Here is a 17,293-nt window from a genome sequence, read left to right as displayed (position 1 = left end):
ATAGCTGTGTGTGTGTGTGTGTGTGTGTGTGTGTGTGTGTGTGTGTGGTAATGCATACGGGTCAAGCAGAAAAGGAGGGCAGGGGCCATTGTCTCAGCTGAGGTGGAGGGGCAGATTCCCTGCCTCTTTGCGGTGAGGAAATATGACCTGAGGGCTCCTGCCAGCTCCCATGGGATCACATGTGACAGAAGAGAGCCACCTCCGTATAAATCTCCTTTTTTATTGCTCTTTTCTTGCTCTCCTTCATCTCTCCCTCTTGCTCAGTATGCAGTGTCCTCCAAATGAGATAAAAATAAATCACATGTTTATTGCCTGGCTGTGTCTCACTTGCTGTCATCTCCCTCAAGTAGTTTTGTGCCTTTGCTGTCAAGGTTATTAGGAGTCAAAGGTCTATTCCAAATGTGTTTTTTGTAATAAAAGCAGTGCCTTTGGGAGAAGTGCTGTCCCTGTGGTGCTTTTGTTTAGTTTTATATCAGCCAATGACCGGTCCATCGGTTTGCTTTTGCCTCAAGATAAGATAAACGGTAGTATAATCCAGGGTTTTAATGTTCTTGTTTGTTGCAATTTATATTAGAATAATCAATTTTTTGAAACACAAAGATCACATTAAATGCAATAAGGACAGTTGTAATTTCATAAAACACCATTTATTTCTAGCTGCCACAAGAAAAAGACAGAATCAGAAAGGAGTTTATTGCCACAGTAGTTACCCTACGATGGAATTTGCCTTGGTGATTGGTGCATACTATACACAAACTCTTATTAAACATTAATAAGAAATAAACAATAGATTAAAAAAAGAATTTTGGGCAAGCAGGATTGAAGCTACTCTAGCATCAAAATCCTGTATGTGTGACTTTGTCATAAGTTTGTTGGCCCAGGACTAAAGAGTAGCAGAGTAGTAAATTGGTGCTGTTTGCTTTCACTAGAAAGTTCTGATAAATGTGACCACCAGATGTCCCTATTCATTCTCCACTACTCAGTTACAGTATGGTGCAACAAAAAGAGTAAAAGAATGTCTGGGAAAGTGAGTAGCCTAGACCAGTTATCGGTTATCTATTATATCAAGAAAAAGAGCAGTGCGTCCGCACACCTCTTCATTGTATCTGAAATGCAGAATGTTATATGAATCTAACCGAACAGAGAATGCTGCTGAAATGCAACAGAGAGCATCCATAGAGATACATTAAGTAGCTATGCAATTCAACTACATTGCCAAATTGCTGACTTTCAGCTAATAAGCCAACATGTGTATGAGGGTTGCCCAAAAAAATGAAATGAAAAACAAGTCATTTTCTACTCCGCCTGGGAAAAGATGCTGCTTTTTTTGACACATCATTACATGACGATCAAGTTCACGCCCGTTTGACAACGCTAGACGCTGCCTTCCTGTGCACCTCGGAAATTCCTGATTTCCACGGTGGTAGTCCTCGGTAGGATTAATAGGCTATCAACTAACGTTAGGCTACTTTTGGAAGGAAATAATGTTAGGCCTATCTAAATATTAATAATGACGCAAAGTAAGTGTTTGTAGGATTGGTTAGTTTTACGACGACATCGTGGAAAGTGACAGTCATAGATATGGTGACAGTAATGTCCAGTCCCGCTGAGAACCATGACTGTAAAAAAAAATAATAAAAAAGGTAAAAACACAGAGACCATTCGTGCCGGTTTGTTGTTTTATTAATCTGTCAAAAGTATAATCAATTACTGTGTCAATTACTAACACAGTTACAAACTTCTAACTATTTACAAACGTTACAGCTCATTTGTTGGCTCGTTTATGTGTCCTTACCACTTAACCGCCATAATTGACCCCTTTTCCGACGACCCTTGAAGCCCACATACTTCCCCCCTCTCCCCTCTTGCTTGTTTCCAGCAACACAGCAGAGTCCAGCAGAACAGAAGTAGCGTAGTACTAGCATGGCGCTCGGTGCAGTTGGAGTTCCGTTGTCTCGCCTGTGTCCTTTTCATGTTAGGTTTTACTTGAGTATCTGACAGAAGTTATTTTATACTATACGCTGTAAAGAAAACCTGTCTTGGAAGAACAGTAGTATTTGTCTGACCAATAATTCAGATAAGTAGCTTGTATATCCCAGGTGGCTTGCTAACTAGTAACGTTAGCAAGAAAGCAAAAAAATTGGGAGATACGGGGCAACAAGAGGAGGAGTCCTGTTTTGGAAGAGGTAAGCTCAATTGCTTTTATTGGGCGAATGATTTTTAAGTGTTCATTAAAGAGATCATTTCGTACGAGAAGTTATAGAAAACATTTGTTAAGTAACAGTTACAAGTGCTGTAAAACTTGTTAATTGTTAACGGAAACGTTACTTTAAAGGGTGGCAACATTAAAGTAGCCCCCTCGCTAGCGAGCGACATTTGCTAGCAAACTTACTTTAATTTGCGCATTGGTAGTTTTAGTTCTGGCGTTTCCGAGATAACACTACCAGTGCTGAGTACCAGTCATAAAAAGTGTCAGTACACGTTAAGTGTTACGTAATATTGACATTTTTCCGGAGTAACGTTAATTTACACTCTCGCTGTACAAGCTTGGAATATTTGGGTTTGTATCATTGAAACATCTTGTGATGTTAGCATTTATAGGACAGGTTGCATTTGGCTGATTTGGTAGTAGTATTTTTTTATTTGTGAGTTGATCAAATTCTTGATACATTTCTCGCCATGTGTTTACTCTTGAAAGACAAATCACAGTTATTCACCCCCGGCACCGTTGCTGTAGCTTTCTCTCAGTTCTAGGCGTAATTATCTGCTGTCGAGAAATCGGATTAATTTAGCCTTTAATCCCTTATTGGTTACTCTAATGACAGTAGTTCTGTGTTTTGCCAGTGTTGTCAGCTCATTACTGTCAGCTGCAACAATAAATGTGGCGTGAATGTGTCAGTTTTTCAGTGTTACAACTGAAATATAACATTTCCCGTGCTCAACAGATGAAGCAACACTACACAGTTACAGCCATATGTGATGTCTGTTGCATGCTTACCATGACCTATTTCTTGTGTGCACAGTTGGTTCATTTGCATGTCTTGACCCTGTTTTACAGCTGATGCAGATGCCATGGCCACAGCCGAGGTATGGGAGTGACGTGACAGTACTGGTCCTGCTTCCAAACAAAAACCTTATCAGCATCATGTTTTTCTGCTGAAGTAGTGGCAGAGCACACAGAGAATGGACGAGTCAGTATTGTTGGATTTGCTTGAGTGCCCTGTTTGTCTGGAGCGGCTGGATGCTTCGGCAAAGGTTCTTCCCTGTCAGCACACCTTCTGCCGCAGATGTCTCCAAGGCATCCTAGGCTCACGTGGAGAGTTGCGCTGCCCAGAGTGTCGCACGTTGGTGGAGTGTGCTGTTGATGAACTCCCCAGCAACATCCTTCTCGTGCGCCTGTTAGATGGCATCAAGCAGAGGCCTCGAAGGGCTGGTCCTGGGGCTGGAGTCTGCACAAATGGTACGTCTGGAGCCATGGCCAGAGCACACAGCAGTGGAACCAGGGACCAGGGCACCCCAGGAGCACAACCCCAGCGAGCTCAGGCTAAGAGCACCCTTGTACGGGTGAGTATACTCACTGTGACTAAACATGGATCAGCGAGCACGAATCTGTGCCTCCCATTGTTTGGGTCAAGCTAAAACAAAATAGAGAAAATCTGTGTGGATTACAAGCAGCATGTTGCATTACTGGCTCTCTAATCTTTGCTGCGGATTAACTGTTATCATGGTGATCCGAAAGCCAGCCAGTTGACTAGAAGCCAAACTAATGGCAGTGATTGAAAGCAGTTAGCAGTGGAGCCAACAAATGATTCTGCTCTCTTTGCCAACTGCATCGGGGCTTTTTCTGTAAGAAGGGTTCTTTCTTAGTTGCTGACGATGCTATATGCCAAAGTCTTTCTTGCAGTTGACATCCTGGCTGTAGTGTTGCTTGTGAATGTAGGTGAGAAATGCAGGGCGGGACTACAGGGTGGTTGTTTCAGCAGCAGTGCCGAGAGGAGCTGTAAAGTGTAGTGGAAGCAGAGGAAAAATGTGAATTGCCTCGACCCTGTGTTTCAGCAGTTTTATTTAAATAGATGAGAGAGAGAGAGACGAGCTTCTGTAAGCCCAAGAAAATATGGGTTGACTTTAACTTGTCAGTGTTTTTGTTCTAATACAATATGTGGAAACAAGATGAAAGCAGATGCTGAGGCTAACAGATGTTCTGGCATGTAGGCTAGTGCTTTAATGTTTTGGTGTCATTTTAATGTAATTTATTGAACCCTTTACCTCTAACACTTCATTACACTCCTCTTTGGGAAAGCCAATTATATATATATATATATATATATATATATATATATATATATATATATATATATATAGTTGCTTCAGAATGTGCTACTTTCCCTGAGCTGCCCAGTCTATTTGTTGTGGAGTTTTAATATCAGCACATAACAGAAGATATAACATGTTACAGTATCAAGTAAATAATATTGTCTTAATAACATTTATGCTGTAAATATACCTAAATTACATTTGCTTTAATATTATTGCATGTTGAAAACCTGGCTCAAACAAATGCGAGAGTAGAGACGTGGAAAACCCGCGGGCCCCTCTTTGAGCACCTTGGTCTCCACGTAGGGAGGATAAGGTAGATGAAAAGATGTCAAGGTCCTGTCTAGAATCATTGGAATGTCAAAGCGCTGATAATGTGTCTGCCTAGCAATGCAGGTATGAAGATCAGAGACCTTGCTGTAAATCGCTACTGGGGGACTCGCCTCATTTGCCATAGTATCACTTCAGAGGATTCATGCTCATTTCAAAGCTGTTTGTGCATTGTGGAATTCCCCTGGATTCTGAAAAGCCTGTTTGTTGGAGATAAAGAGGTGGACATTTGAAACTACCACATTATTTCGCCCCTCTTATGTTTTTAAGATTGACAGTTTATTATACTCCCTCAGTGTAGGCATAGATCCTCCCTAATGCACACACGGTGTATGAAAGTGTTTTGTCTGAGTGTGTATAATTGTGAAGTGCATTCTGATTCCTATTTTCCTTGTGTTTCCAACTGTTGAATTTCATGTTATTGACTGATAGGGCCCCTCAAGCCTATTCCGCCATCCTAAGGCATTCTGCTGCTGACAGAGAACAAGAGGAGACATGGCTGTGCAGGTGCAAGCTCTCGCTGATTGCCCAGTCTGGTCTCTGGCCAGTGCTGCTTCATGGGGACTGAGTACTTCACTGCCCCTGGGTGACACCCTCTCAGTCCCACTTCTTTATTGTTTGTCGTCTGTCCCCCCGTTATTTGGGGTATCTCAAAGCTTGGAGCAGCTCCTCTGGTGCCGTGCCCCTGTTCAGGCAGAGCTCCACCTCCAATTCTTATATGGCCAGAGAATGGCTGGGAGGGGAGAGCGGTGGGGACTGCCTGACAGATGCACAACAGGGTTTTGTTTCGGGTCCCCTCTGATCTTACTGACTGGCCGACACATGTATAGTGGCCAAGAGAGATTGTGTGTCTATAGAATGCTACCAGTAACAGAAGCTGATGAGTGTTAAGTGAAGGCGTCAGGACCAAAAGGGACAAATGTTTAGCGAGTAACCTTGCACATTCAGCTTTCTGCCCCTCCTCTTACCATCTCCAGGGTCGCAGCAGTTGTTTGACACTGGCCCGGCATTTCTTTGATGAGGGGAATGAAAGGGCTCGTCTTCTTGAATGTACAGCTGTGGTTGTCTGGCCCTTCATAGTCAGGTTGATGACTCACCTCCATGGTGCGCCGTTACATGGATGTTTTGTCTTTCCCTTGCCCTTGTTGACTCATATAACACAGTATTTTGTTCACAGAGATTGAGAACAGATAGCCCAGTGGTATTTTTTGCGTGAGAGTGAGTAAAGCCATTGGAGCTGTCTGGAAGTCAAAGGTCAGGGTTCAGGAGTCACGGCAGTCAGGGGTCGGAGCCAATGAGGAAGATGGAAGAAGAATTAGAGAGCACTTTCCGTGGATATCTTTACTTATCATTATAGTCCTCAAGAGTTGAGCCAGTACTCCCTCAGACTCAAAATAGAGTTTCTTTTAGTATAATTTCTGTTTTTGTCATAAAAGCTTTCATGATCATTTTTAATGATGTTGTGCATTAGCCACACTTTAGAGTTTAGGTTGCATTTAGAACTATAATATATGCAGTAATGCTATGTGATAAGTCTTTAATTAACAATAATAACTTCACTCAACTACCTATTAGATGCGAGTGTGTTTAGTTGATGGGAAATAAGATGCTATTCTTTCCTACTCAGCTCCTGGGAATGTAATTAGGTAATTGTCTCGTCTTTGGTAATGGGAGCTTTAGGGAAAAAAAGGGTTTCTCCTTTTTTATAGACCTCTTATGTTTGATGGCATCCTCCACCTGCCATTACTTGTCTTCAAATCCACTAAATTGATTCTGAACAAACAGGAAGCAAAACAGCCTTTTAATTTGGTGTTATTTGCTGCTGATTGAAAGGAAGATGTCTAATGCTACCCACAAGACATTGCAAAGTCTTTTGTCTCCCACTTGTGTTTTTATAATGAAGTTGTGGTGTGTTTTGTCCCCTCTCTTTGTAGTTGATTTATTTCTACAGAGGAAAAAAGAATGTTGTTTATGGGTTCCTTATGTAGAGGCATCTCATTAAAATTCCTTTGCACCTCCCTCGTCTGAGGTCGATGAGTCACGCTGGCCCTCTTTGATGACATCATATTGTTGTTGAAGCCTTTCCTCTTGGCCGACTGGCTGACCTCTGCCTGCGCGACAGAACCCAGTCATTACACCCTCACACTGCCCACATACTGGCAAACACATACTTACTGCTTTCCACTTGGGATTTTTCAACAGGGCTTTGGTCTATTCATTCCTGCTCTCTCAACACGCTCACACTTTTCTCTTGCCTCCTCTGTATTTCCCACGGAGATCTACAAGTAGCCGTGGCCTTCCGGACAGTGCGTGTCAGGGTTTTGGAGCCACCTGTAATTTTCTCTTATGAGACACTGACACAAGCTGTATTTGTCCCCATATTTCTGCCATGTACCTCCTCCCTCCTTGCTGTGTAAATCCAGGCTGGAGCCTGTTAGAGGTCTAATGAGATTAGAGTTTATTAGACAGTGAGTCGGCACTGCTCCCCGTTCTCCTCTTACGGTTGACTGCTGACTCTCATTCTGAGGAAGCAAAACATTTGTTTTTTAGTGAAGCAACCTGTGTGTCTGCATCTCTGGTTGCCACTATGTGTTTTTACACACTTTAAGTCATTTTGTTTCTTGTTGACAAGTACAGTTTTTTTCAGTGCCAGATTATAACTTTATATTTTTTTAATGAATGGTTTCTGACTGTGTTATTAACTAAAGCTTCCAGAAAACAGGTAGATAATGAGAGATTTTCACACTGCCAAGTTGTAAATTAAAACTAATGACGTGGAACCAAAAAGGTTGCAAATCTATCCATCTATCTCTTTCCTATACCATCCATCCTGTACAAGCTCACAGTGATGTGGAGCGTATCCCATCATGCATTTGGCAAGAGGAGGGGAATCTGCACCTTGAACAGGTCTGCAGTCTATCACACTGCTAATATATAAATAGACAAACACATTTATCATCCCTTTCACATCTACTGGCAAATTTCACATTCTTCCCATGTTTTGGAGAACATGCAATGAATAAACAAATGGCCCGTTAACGCTGTGGGAAATTAAAAGACCTAATCATGTGATGTAGGTGCAGCCATGGCCTGCTCATTGTAGGCCAATACTACTCCCCTGACAAAGGGTGTGTGTGCCTGTCTTTGTCATTTTGGGCTTTCAAGATTTTCCAGACACATAAAGGAACGGGTTGACTCTTTCCCGCAGACAGAGTAGGATGTTTTGTGTTAATGTGTGTGTCTCTGAGGAATGCTATGAGTAGTTGCAGGTCACTGTTTCTCCTCTAAACATTGGGCTCGTCTAGTCTTGTCCCACTCGCCAGCTCATGTTCACCTTCTTCAGTAAAACTTTAAGTGTCAACATGTATTTATGTGTACTGTTTTTGCTGTTAGCTGTAATACTGTTCTTTGACTTGAAAGGATGGTAGGGGCCTGTGTCTGCCATATGCATAAAATCTGTAGATTCTGTTGATAGTCATTAATGCAGCGATGTGCCTCTGCACCTGAAAGCCCCAGGGCAGACTCTGCATACGTCTTGGATCTTGTTGCAAGGGATCTTTTCATATTCATCTAAAGAGGTAGCCAGCTGGCCATCATTTAGTTACAGTTATGACTTATGTCTAGACCCCTATGCCAAATTGATGATTACATTTCACCTCACTGTAGGTTTTGTTCACAAAGGTGTTTGTTTTGGTTTCTAGCGGTTTTAACAATAAATTCTGGGTGGTCCACCAAACAAATGGCACATTTGCCAATGGCCCAAGCCCCCCCCTGCTTCTTCCGTCCATATCTCATCTCCTGTCAAGTCTGTCAGCATGACAATAGTAAAAAAAAAAAGCAGCCATGACCTGCTTTACCACCGTCCTGTCACACCTGTGGGGGCCAATGAAAGCCTTTCTTTAGCACTCATTTTATATGTGTGGTCCAGTGGCCAAGGTTCATGGGGGAAAATATTTTGTGGACCAGCTCTTATCAGTAGTTTGTCTTAGAAACCACTTTGAGCCTGCTTGCTGTTACATAATAATCTAATTTATACCTGTAATTCCAGTGTTTTTATGTCAACTGGTCTCCTGGTTTGGGTGTTACGTATTGCCACCAAATTGTTTTACAACTGTTTTCAGTGGAATACATTCTTTTGACTGTTTTTTCAGCTGTTTGACAACATGTGTCCCATTGTGTCCCTCCCTTATTCCCCAGGTGCCCCTACTACCTGCCTGGTCTTAACAGAGCAGTTTGACCTCTCACCCTGTGTTGTGATTGGTGGGCCAAGATTGGTCATCTATGGGCCGTTTGACTGCTGGCATGTTAAGTGTTCAGTTCCCATCCCTAAGGCATGAATCATGATTTGCTGTGAGTTTCGTTTTCAGTTGTTTGACCGCCGACCCAGGAGCTTTTACTGTCTCTTGATACATCTTCAAGCAGCAGTGGTTGCCTCTGCTTCACCTTGCTGCTGCATGAGAGATGTGTGGTCCCAGACATCCTTTTAAGACGGAGGGGAAAAAATGATTCTATAAAATATTTTAAAAGTTTTCCTCCAATCTCTAGCCTTTCCTCTGTAAGTCGTCCGTGGGTGTTTTCTGTTCGGCTATGTGCTGAAAAGTTTCCTGTTTTTCTTTGAGGCCCAGAGGTGCAGTTAATCTGCATTGTCCCCCTGAGTGACATCTTTGTCTCAGTTGTGAGAAGGCACTGCGTATCCGGTACGGTGTCCAGAGGATGAAGTGTTGCATCCTTTTAATTCAAAGCAATAATGTGAATTCTTTCATAGATCTGCTGTAATAAGTATCAATGTTACTGCCCAGCCACATGTTATGTACCATGGGCTCATTCTCTTATTATTTATCACTCTATATATATATATATATATATATATATATATATATATATATATATATATATATATATATATATATATATATATATATATATCTCTCAATGATCAAGATTCCTTGTCATAATGTCTTATCATTCAATCATCAACCAAAGTGGGGCTGCAACTAATTAATATTTTCATAAAAAAAATGCCCGTCGCAATTTTCTAAAGCCACATTTGACACTTTCAGATGTCCTTTTTTTTTATCTGACCAACAAGAGATTCAGTTAATGATAACCCCCCCCACAGATAAGCAGAAAAAAAGTCATTTGACATATTTGGTAGAATAAATTACATAAAACAATTATTCAGTTATCAAAATAGTTGCAGACAATTTGTGTATATATATATATTTTTTATTTCTCTTTCAATACAGATGGTTAGAAATTAAATATTAGTTTATTTTGGAAGAAAATATAAATCTTGAAAACCAGGCTACTGAAACTCTGTGTTCTCAGTTACTCCACATGTATGGGATCTCTCTTGCTGACAGCGTGTGATTAATTATTAAAGTAGACTTGAATAGGCGAGAGCTCTGACAAAGAGTTTGGGGTTGGGGCTTGCGTCCATAATATGCACACACATCCCACCACAAGCACTGACTACAGAATGACATTCACACTCGTATCCCATCATACATTTCTGATTAGAGGCAAATGTACTTTGAGCCCAGTTGTTATACACAACCACAAACCCAGCCCTCTGTAAGTGTGGCCTGACGAAGCCAGGGCAATGTTTGTTTTAATGAGTCACAGACTGATTTTAGATCCATTGTACAGTGCACACCCACAAAAACACAGGTGTGTAGTAAGTACACAAACACATCTGCGTCAACACTATGTTGCAATGTCAGCCCAGATTTGAGCCAACCAGCCTGTGTTTCTATTCTCCGAGGTAGAAAGGTGGGATCTTCATGTTGATCATGTCAAGGAGAGGCCCATGAGCTCCCATGTATATGGACATGCTGATTAGTTTTAGAGGCACCAGCATCTGTCTCTCCTTACTCCCCAGTTCTTAATGGTATTACTGTGGGCTGAGTAACCACAGCAACCTGGGATTTTTTGCAATTGGAGTCTAGTATGCCAGCAGAATTCTCTGCTTGTCAAATGTCTCTAGGCTTATGAGCCCTGCCCCTGCCTCTACTGGCCAGTTAAAACCAAGATAGATATGAAAAGCATAGATTCCGTACTAATACTTTCTTCTATACTAATAGTGCTGAAAACTCAAATTATTTAAACGGAGAACTGCTGTAATAGTGCGGCACAGTCCTGTTAAAGCAACACTAAAGAACTTTTCCCGCTTCAGTCCCCCTACAGGTTGGAAGCGGGATTGTTCATTACATTACATTGTCCAGTTCATTCAAACTACAGATCTGCTTCCCGATCTGGCCAACTTGCATAATGTAATGTAATGTAATGGACAATTCCGCTTCCAACCTGTAGGGGGACCAAAGCGGGAAAAGTTCTCTAGTGTTGCTTTAAGGACTAACCACTCAGCACACCTAATATACTAACAAGAAACTAGTGAGGGTCCCATCTCTGATTTCCTCAGATTTGCTCCTCGACACTCGCTCCAGAACGTGATGTCCATTTAGTAATCAGTGGAGACAATTAAGGAAAGCTAGGAGCTACATGTTACATCTGGGCTGAGTCGTGGGTGGAATGGACAAACACACTCACACACTTTCTTAAGGAAAGGAAAAAGGAAAAAAATGGTCAGTGCTGTGCTGCTTCTTGAGTCTTGAGAACAGATGCAGTGTTTGTGCTTTGGCTCTTTGCCAGTACTGTGTCAATATCCTGGCTTTGTTTGTCCACTGTAGAGGCGTACAAATACCAGCCAATGCAAGCAAATGTTCTTCAGTTGCCCACTAGTCTGACATGCAACACTGGACAATTGTAAGATAACTGGGAGACAGCATAGCGGTGGCTATAGCAGGTTTTATTTGAGATTCAGCAACCTACTGAGTAGGTAGTTGTCCAATTTCTTGTCAAATTTCCCCTGGACTTGCAACTCCTGCGTAAATCGAAGTCAGCCTAAGCAGAGCAGGTGGCTCACCCTGAATGACTAAGAGGAACAAAAGGCCACAGACACTGCACGCTTTCACCAGCACAGTGGAGAGTAATGTGAGGAAATGCTTAGTATTCAGCTCATATTGACTGGTACTCAATACACAGATACTGTGACATTTGTGAACTAATCCCTTTGTAGCTTGGATACAAGTGAACTTCCTATGTGCAACTCCTCTCTTAGTGCTAATCCAGGTTATTAAATACCTAACAAAACAAGGTACCTCTTACCATCTCATTGCCGATGAAAATAATGCTTTTTACCCAAATATTCTATTGATTTGTGAAGTGCTTGCTGACTTAGCTATTGCCACTGGTAGTGCATGAAAACATTTTCATTGCACTTGGTGGCTACATTACCAAGTCTCCAGACCAGCATCCAAGAGTGATTTCTTGATCTGGTCTACGTATAAAATGTTTAAATAGACACTATATTCTACACTTTAAATAGACATTTGGAATGTTTATCATCTGATTGTCATCATGGCCACTGACACAATGTCTATGGGTCCATATCACAGAACCATATTATAGTTTCAGGACGGCAGGCTTTCTGTCTTTTTAAATTTTCTTTTCAGGCTTTTGATCTCACACTGTTTCTCTCCCCCTCTCTTTCTAGTTTACATCTAGCTTCCTTGCTCTCTCTGTCTGCTCTGAAATGTGAGTGGGTTCCTGTGAGAACAGTTGTTAAGCCCAGTGTATGAACTGGCACAGAGTTCAAGAGTTCTGTTCTTTTCAGTTTTTAGTCAGACTGGGTGATCACAGGGCCACCCAGAACCAGCCTTTACCCCTTATCTGAGGCCAGACAAGTAAAAAAAAAAAAAACATCCCCTACGCAAAAGCTACAGAAAGAGATGTGCCAGTTCCTGTGCAAGTGGTTTCATGTAATTGCATTTTCACAGTAGAGCCTATACATACACCCCAAACACACGAGAGCTTCATGAGATCCGCATGTGTGACAGCTCCACACTGTGCATACGCTTTCCCATAAATCCATACTCGCTTCCTGCTAAAATGCTTTCTTTCTGATGACTAATCTATAGCTTATTGAGTGCACTCAGCTCAGAAATGTCTTGATTGTACATCTACGTGGAAAATGTTTTTATAGACCCCACCACCATCGCCACCACCTTAAGACAATCTCAATGTAGTTCATGGTTTTGCACATGGCAGCTTTATGTATCCTGTCTGTATCCCAGCTCCAAGGAGAATGGCTTTGATCGTAGTCTAGCACACAGATTCCCATGAAGCCCCAAGCTACACCTCAGGGTCAGGAGCTGGCATTAAAACTGTAGATTGCTGGGGTCAGTGCGTGTTATCCCTGAGGTGTGTTTTGTAAGTGGCACTCAGGGGAGTAGAGGACATTGTCTCTTTTTTAGTATATTAGCATTAGGCTAACTGAGAGATGCTTTAAACGACCTAGGCGCATGGAAGAACATTAGGCAGTCCTTCCAGAAAAATGCGGAGTTTTTTTTGTGATTGTTGCGGGCAAAAATCCTTGATTATGCGGCACGTTTTCTTAAAAAATGCGATGGAATATGCGGGATATTTATGCGATGAAATTGCGGGAACTTGCAAAAACTGCGGTTTCATCGTGGCTTCATCGCGGGGTTTGGCAGCTTTTCGATGATGTTCTCGTCGCGTAATTACGTCCCTTCATAACGTTCCCATGGCAACAGGGGAAAATGGCTGCTCTTGTGTGAAGTAAACGCACCATTTTTCAACTTTCTGCTAAGATATACGGGACTTTTTTTGCAACGAAAATGCGGGGATTATGAAATCATGCAAGCCCTGCATATTTTGCGCGGAAATCGGCAATTTATGCGGCAAAAGTGCGGCGTATTTGAAAGAATGCGGCCCCTGCATAAATATGCGTACTTTGGCTGATTATGCATTGAATTATGCAATCACATAATCGTGTTTTTCTGGAGGGACTGATTAGGAGGAACTGTAGGAGAGTTTTGAGGGCTTTTGAAAACTTCCCGTTCTTCTCATATGCAATCCAAGCTTCCATCTGGGCTCCAGACTGCTCTGAATGTTTTTGTGCCTGTGGACTAATGTGTGCGACCTCATTTGCTATGTAGTGAAGAAAACAAATAAGCAGTGAGTTGTCATAGGGTAAAGCTCTTGGAAAGCGTGAATGGTTTATTGCCTCTTTCCCTTCTGACTAAATGCAGTCAAGTAGATAAATGATACCCACTAAACTAGGTCGGCTAGTGTCGGTTAGATTTTATTGATTCAGATTTCTGCTTGTTGATTCGGTTTATTGAATTCTGGTTGGCCTAGTGGCAAGTGGTCGTACAGAAAACATGGAAAGTTGTCAGGCAAAAATTGACCCTGGCTCAAAATGTACCCAATTGGAAATGTCTATTTTTTTGACAGTGAAATCAATACCTTGCAGATTAGTATCACAGGATGCAAAAATCCTGTTAATCCAATATTGTCATAACCCAATAATTATTTCATTTTAAATTATAATACATTTCCTGCAATGGCTTAAATACAGCCATATGATTATATCCCTATAATACATAAGTTGAACATTAGCTGATTGACACTTGTTTTTAGCTGAATTTGACCCTTTAGCATTAGCTGATTCCTGGAAATCAGGGCTTCGCTTGATGACGTCAAAAATGGCATATTCTCCATACCATGCTGCACTAAAGGTTTTGTGATGTTATGACTTCCTCCTTTTTGTATTTAATATTTATTTGGTGCAAAATGTGTATTTCCCAAAATGTCAAACTACTTTTTCGAGGTGATAGCCCATTAACTTCACCACTGCCCTGGGCCCCATCATTGCACTCTCTCTCAGAACAGGGCACTTGCTGGATTCTCAATAACTCCCTTTCATAAGATTCACGGCACTGTCAAGAGACACATAAATAGCCCAAAAAAGTGCTCCTGTGTGGAGTTTCCATAGAAACCAGAGAATGGAAGTTTTTCTTTTGTTTTACCCTGAGAGGGAGACGACGACGCTGTGTCATGAGGTTCTGCTGTGACGAGAGATGCTCATCTGAAAGTCCCCGTGTGACCCTGTTTTCTAATGATTCTTGGTGATCCTCATGTGTATGCTTTTTGGACATACTGGATGCATTTATCTCCAATGGGACACTTTCAAAATCAGAAAACCAAGACGAAAACAGATGTTCAGCTCTTATGCCACCATTGTTATGGCCAACAATGCCATTTAAATAAACTGATGTTTCTTAGCAGAAATCAAGACCTATTTGTTTCAAAGTTCAGCCAAAATATGCCATAAATACAGAAATTTGTAGTATTTGTAAAAAAAAAAGAAAAAAAAGATTTATTCACAACCATCTATGGAAAAAGACAAAAGTTGTACAATTTCAGGCTCTGCTCAGATTTTGTGTGCTTGATCAATCACCCAATTGTGTGCTTGGCTAAATTTGGTTGAAGACACCTAAACAGTCTCTTTCTGGCTACTGGCTTTCATAAGCTTGATACTACTGTCTTTTGTCTGCCTCTCTTTGTCTGTAGCCCACTTCCTGCATTTTACACCAAGACACCCTCAGGTTTTTATACAGTGTGGGGAGGCAGGGAAAGAAGCCTGCTCTACAGCGGTCATTAAAAAGCCCATTAGGAATCAATTTAAACTAATGCAGCTCTAATGGAATCAAGATGGCCAATGCCTTCAGAATTCCTCACTCCCATCATGTGTCAATGCTTGTGCCACAATGTTGGTGGCAAGATCTTCACTTCACAGACTTGGTAATGAACAACAAATGTCCTATGACCACCTGGTCAGTCGGGCAGATACCGCTCCTGCTCCGTCTGGTAGAATGTCTGACATGTCTTGCCCCACTCACACACACACACACACACACACACACACACACACACACACACCTCCCACCCTCTACACACTGTTTTGGCAGTAGTACCCATGCTCATTCTCCACCCCCTGCAGAGTTTCTGGAGGTGTCCATATGGGAGTGGAGTCATGTCTGGCACTTACACACACGGGGTAAAGGTCTCTGTCTACTGTGGTTACACACAACCCTTGGACAGCTGACAGAGCAAAAGCTACCCCTAACCTTGACGTATTCACAATAGCAGGTTCATAATTTATTGTGATTTTATTGAGCTGGTTGATTGTCTGAACCATGTTTCGCCTATAGCATAACAATTCAACAGTGTGTTGATACTACATCTGTGACAGACCTACAGGACGCCTATTTCTTTGTCTTTCAAAATCTCTTTTGCAAACATTACTGTGTGAAGACAAGCTAGTGTAATTATCCCCATTTGACCTAGTCTTACTCCGTAGCACTACATGCATGCATGCATTGTGTTTGTATGCTTGTCTGCTCACTGGTTGTTGACATTCGGCTGTGCTGTAGAGCATAACACTTGGGTAATTCAGTTATAATCCAGTGTTGTGGAAGAGGACACTATAACAGCCAAATCCCTTTAGCACACAGGTCTAATTGCATTATCTACAGTACAAGAGTAATTGCACACACCAGCTGATGCTCTGCACATTGAGCCTAATCTCTCTCTCTTTTCCTCTCGCTTTCTCGGTCTTTGTTTCGTCTATCTGGCCGTCTCTCACTCATACATATAGGTTGGATAACCGCATTAAGACTCTACTGCAAGTAAAAAATGTAATGATCTATCCAGTCATCTAGCTCCAAAAGGAAAATGAGTGCTTCAGACTTCTGTTTTCATAGAATCCAAATGTGTTTTGCTGAGCCTTTTCTAACCGTAAGTAATAGAAGGCACTGTTCTCACACATGCTTGTTGCGAATTAAGACCTGGCCCCATCTAACCCGTCTTCTCGGTTGAAAATTGGTGGAGAAAAGTTGAATATAAACCTGTTAAGTTGCGGGTCTTGATTTTGAACGCAAAGCTAGTTTGCTTTGGTTTTCAGGGGTAGACGTTTCCGTTAAACAAATTACTTTTTTCTGATAGTTGTACTTCCTACAACTATTAACAACTCAAAAATGTGGTGTGAAGCGGTTGTGATACAGGGTAATGGCATTAAATCCTCAAAGGACTCATTTTAACTGGTAATATGCTTTACTGATCGGAATATACGTATGTCAAGCCGTCTGTGAAACAAAATATTTGTGTTACCAAATTACTTATCTGCTATCTTAGTTAATACATGCTACCAGTTTGAAAAAAGTGGGCTGCTGAATGGTATTATTGGTAGTTTAGGAATGATAAAAAGTGAATATGCATTATAAAGTTTTATTTTACACGTTTTTATGTAATTGTAATAATTATAAATTATAACCAGGCCATGTTGGGGGCCTTAAAATAAAGAAGCAGTGGGGGTGTTGCTGCTGTGGGTAATCATCTACTTTAAATCTTTAAAGAGGCTAGAAGTCAGAAGTTGTATTACTCTGATACAGCAGCCCAACAGTGGTGTATGCTGCTGTATAATTACTTCCATAAACTTTTACCACAGATGTTCAGAACAATTGGAGAGGTGGAGTCAGGAAAAAAAAACTAGCTTGCTCCCCCCTTAGACCAGAAAAATTAAATCTGTTGTCTTTTATCCTGGGTTTTTGGTGTAGTACCTGAATGCAGGACCTGGCTTTTTCTATGGCAGAGATTCATGCAGATATGTACCTCAATGCAGTCTTGTGCCGCCCCTACAGTGGGTTTAAAAGTGATAAAGGCAAGGAGGATCTGTGTGCATCTATGTGTGTTAATGTGATGTCTGCATTTGTGTTCCTGGCAG

General features: G+C 41.5%; 1 protein-coding gene across 1 annotated transcript in view; it reads left to right on the top strand.

Moving 5' to 3' along the window:
- The first annotated feature begins 1,879 nt into the window (after positions 1-1,879).
- Positions 1,880-17,293, top strand: part of sh3rf1 (SH3 domain containing ring finger 1) — a 33,214-nt gene continuing 17,800 nt past the window's right edge. Inside the window, exons 1-2 of the mRNA XM_078259766.1 lie at positions 1,880-2,186; positions 3,059-3,564. Coding sequence (XP_078115892.1) covers positions 3,184-3,564 — 381 coding nt within the window. The 5' untranslated portion in view covers positions 1,880-2,186; positions 3,059-3,183. The remainder of the gene's footprint in view (positions 2,187-3,058; positions 3,565-17,293) is intronic.

This window comes from Sander vitreus, chromosome 9 (assembly GCF_031162955.1).
Source record: "Sander vitreus isolate 19-12246 chromosome 9, sanVit1, whole genome shotgun sequence".
NCBI classification, from domain to species: Eukaryota; Metazoa; Chordata; class Actinopteri; order Perciformes; family Percidae; genus Sander; species Sander vitreus.
This window is presented reverse-complemented; position numbering and strand designations above follow the sequence as displayed.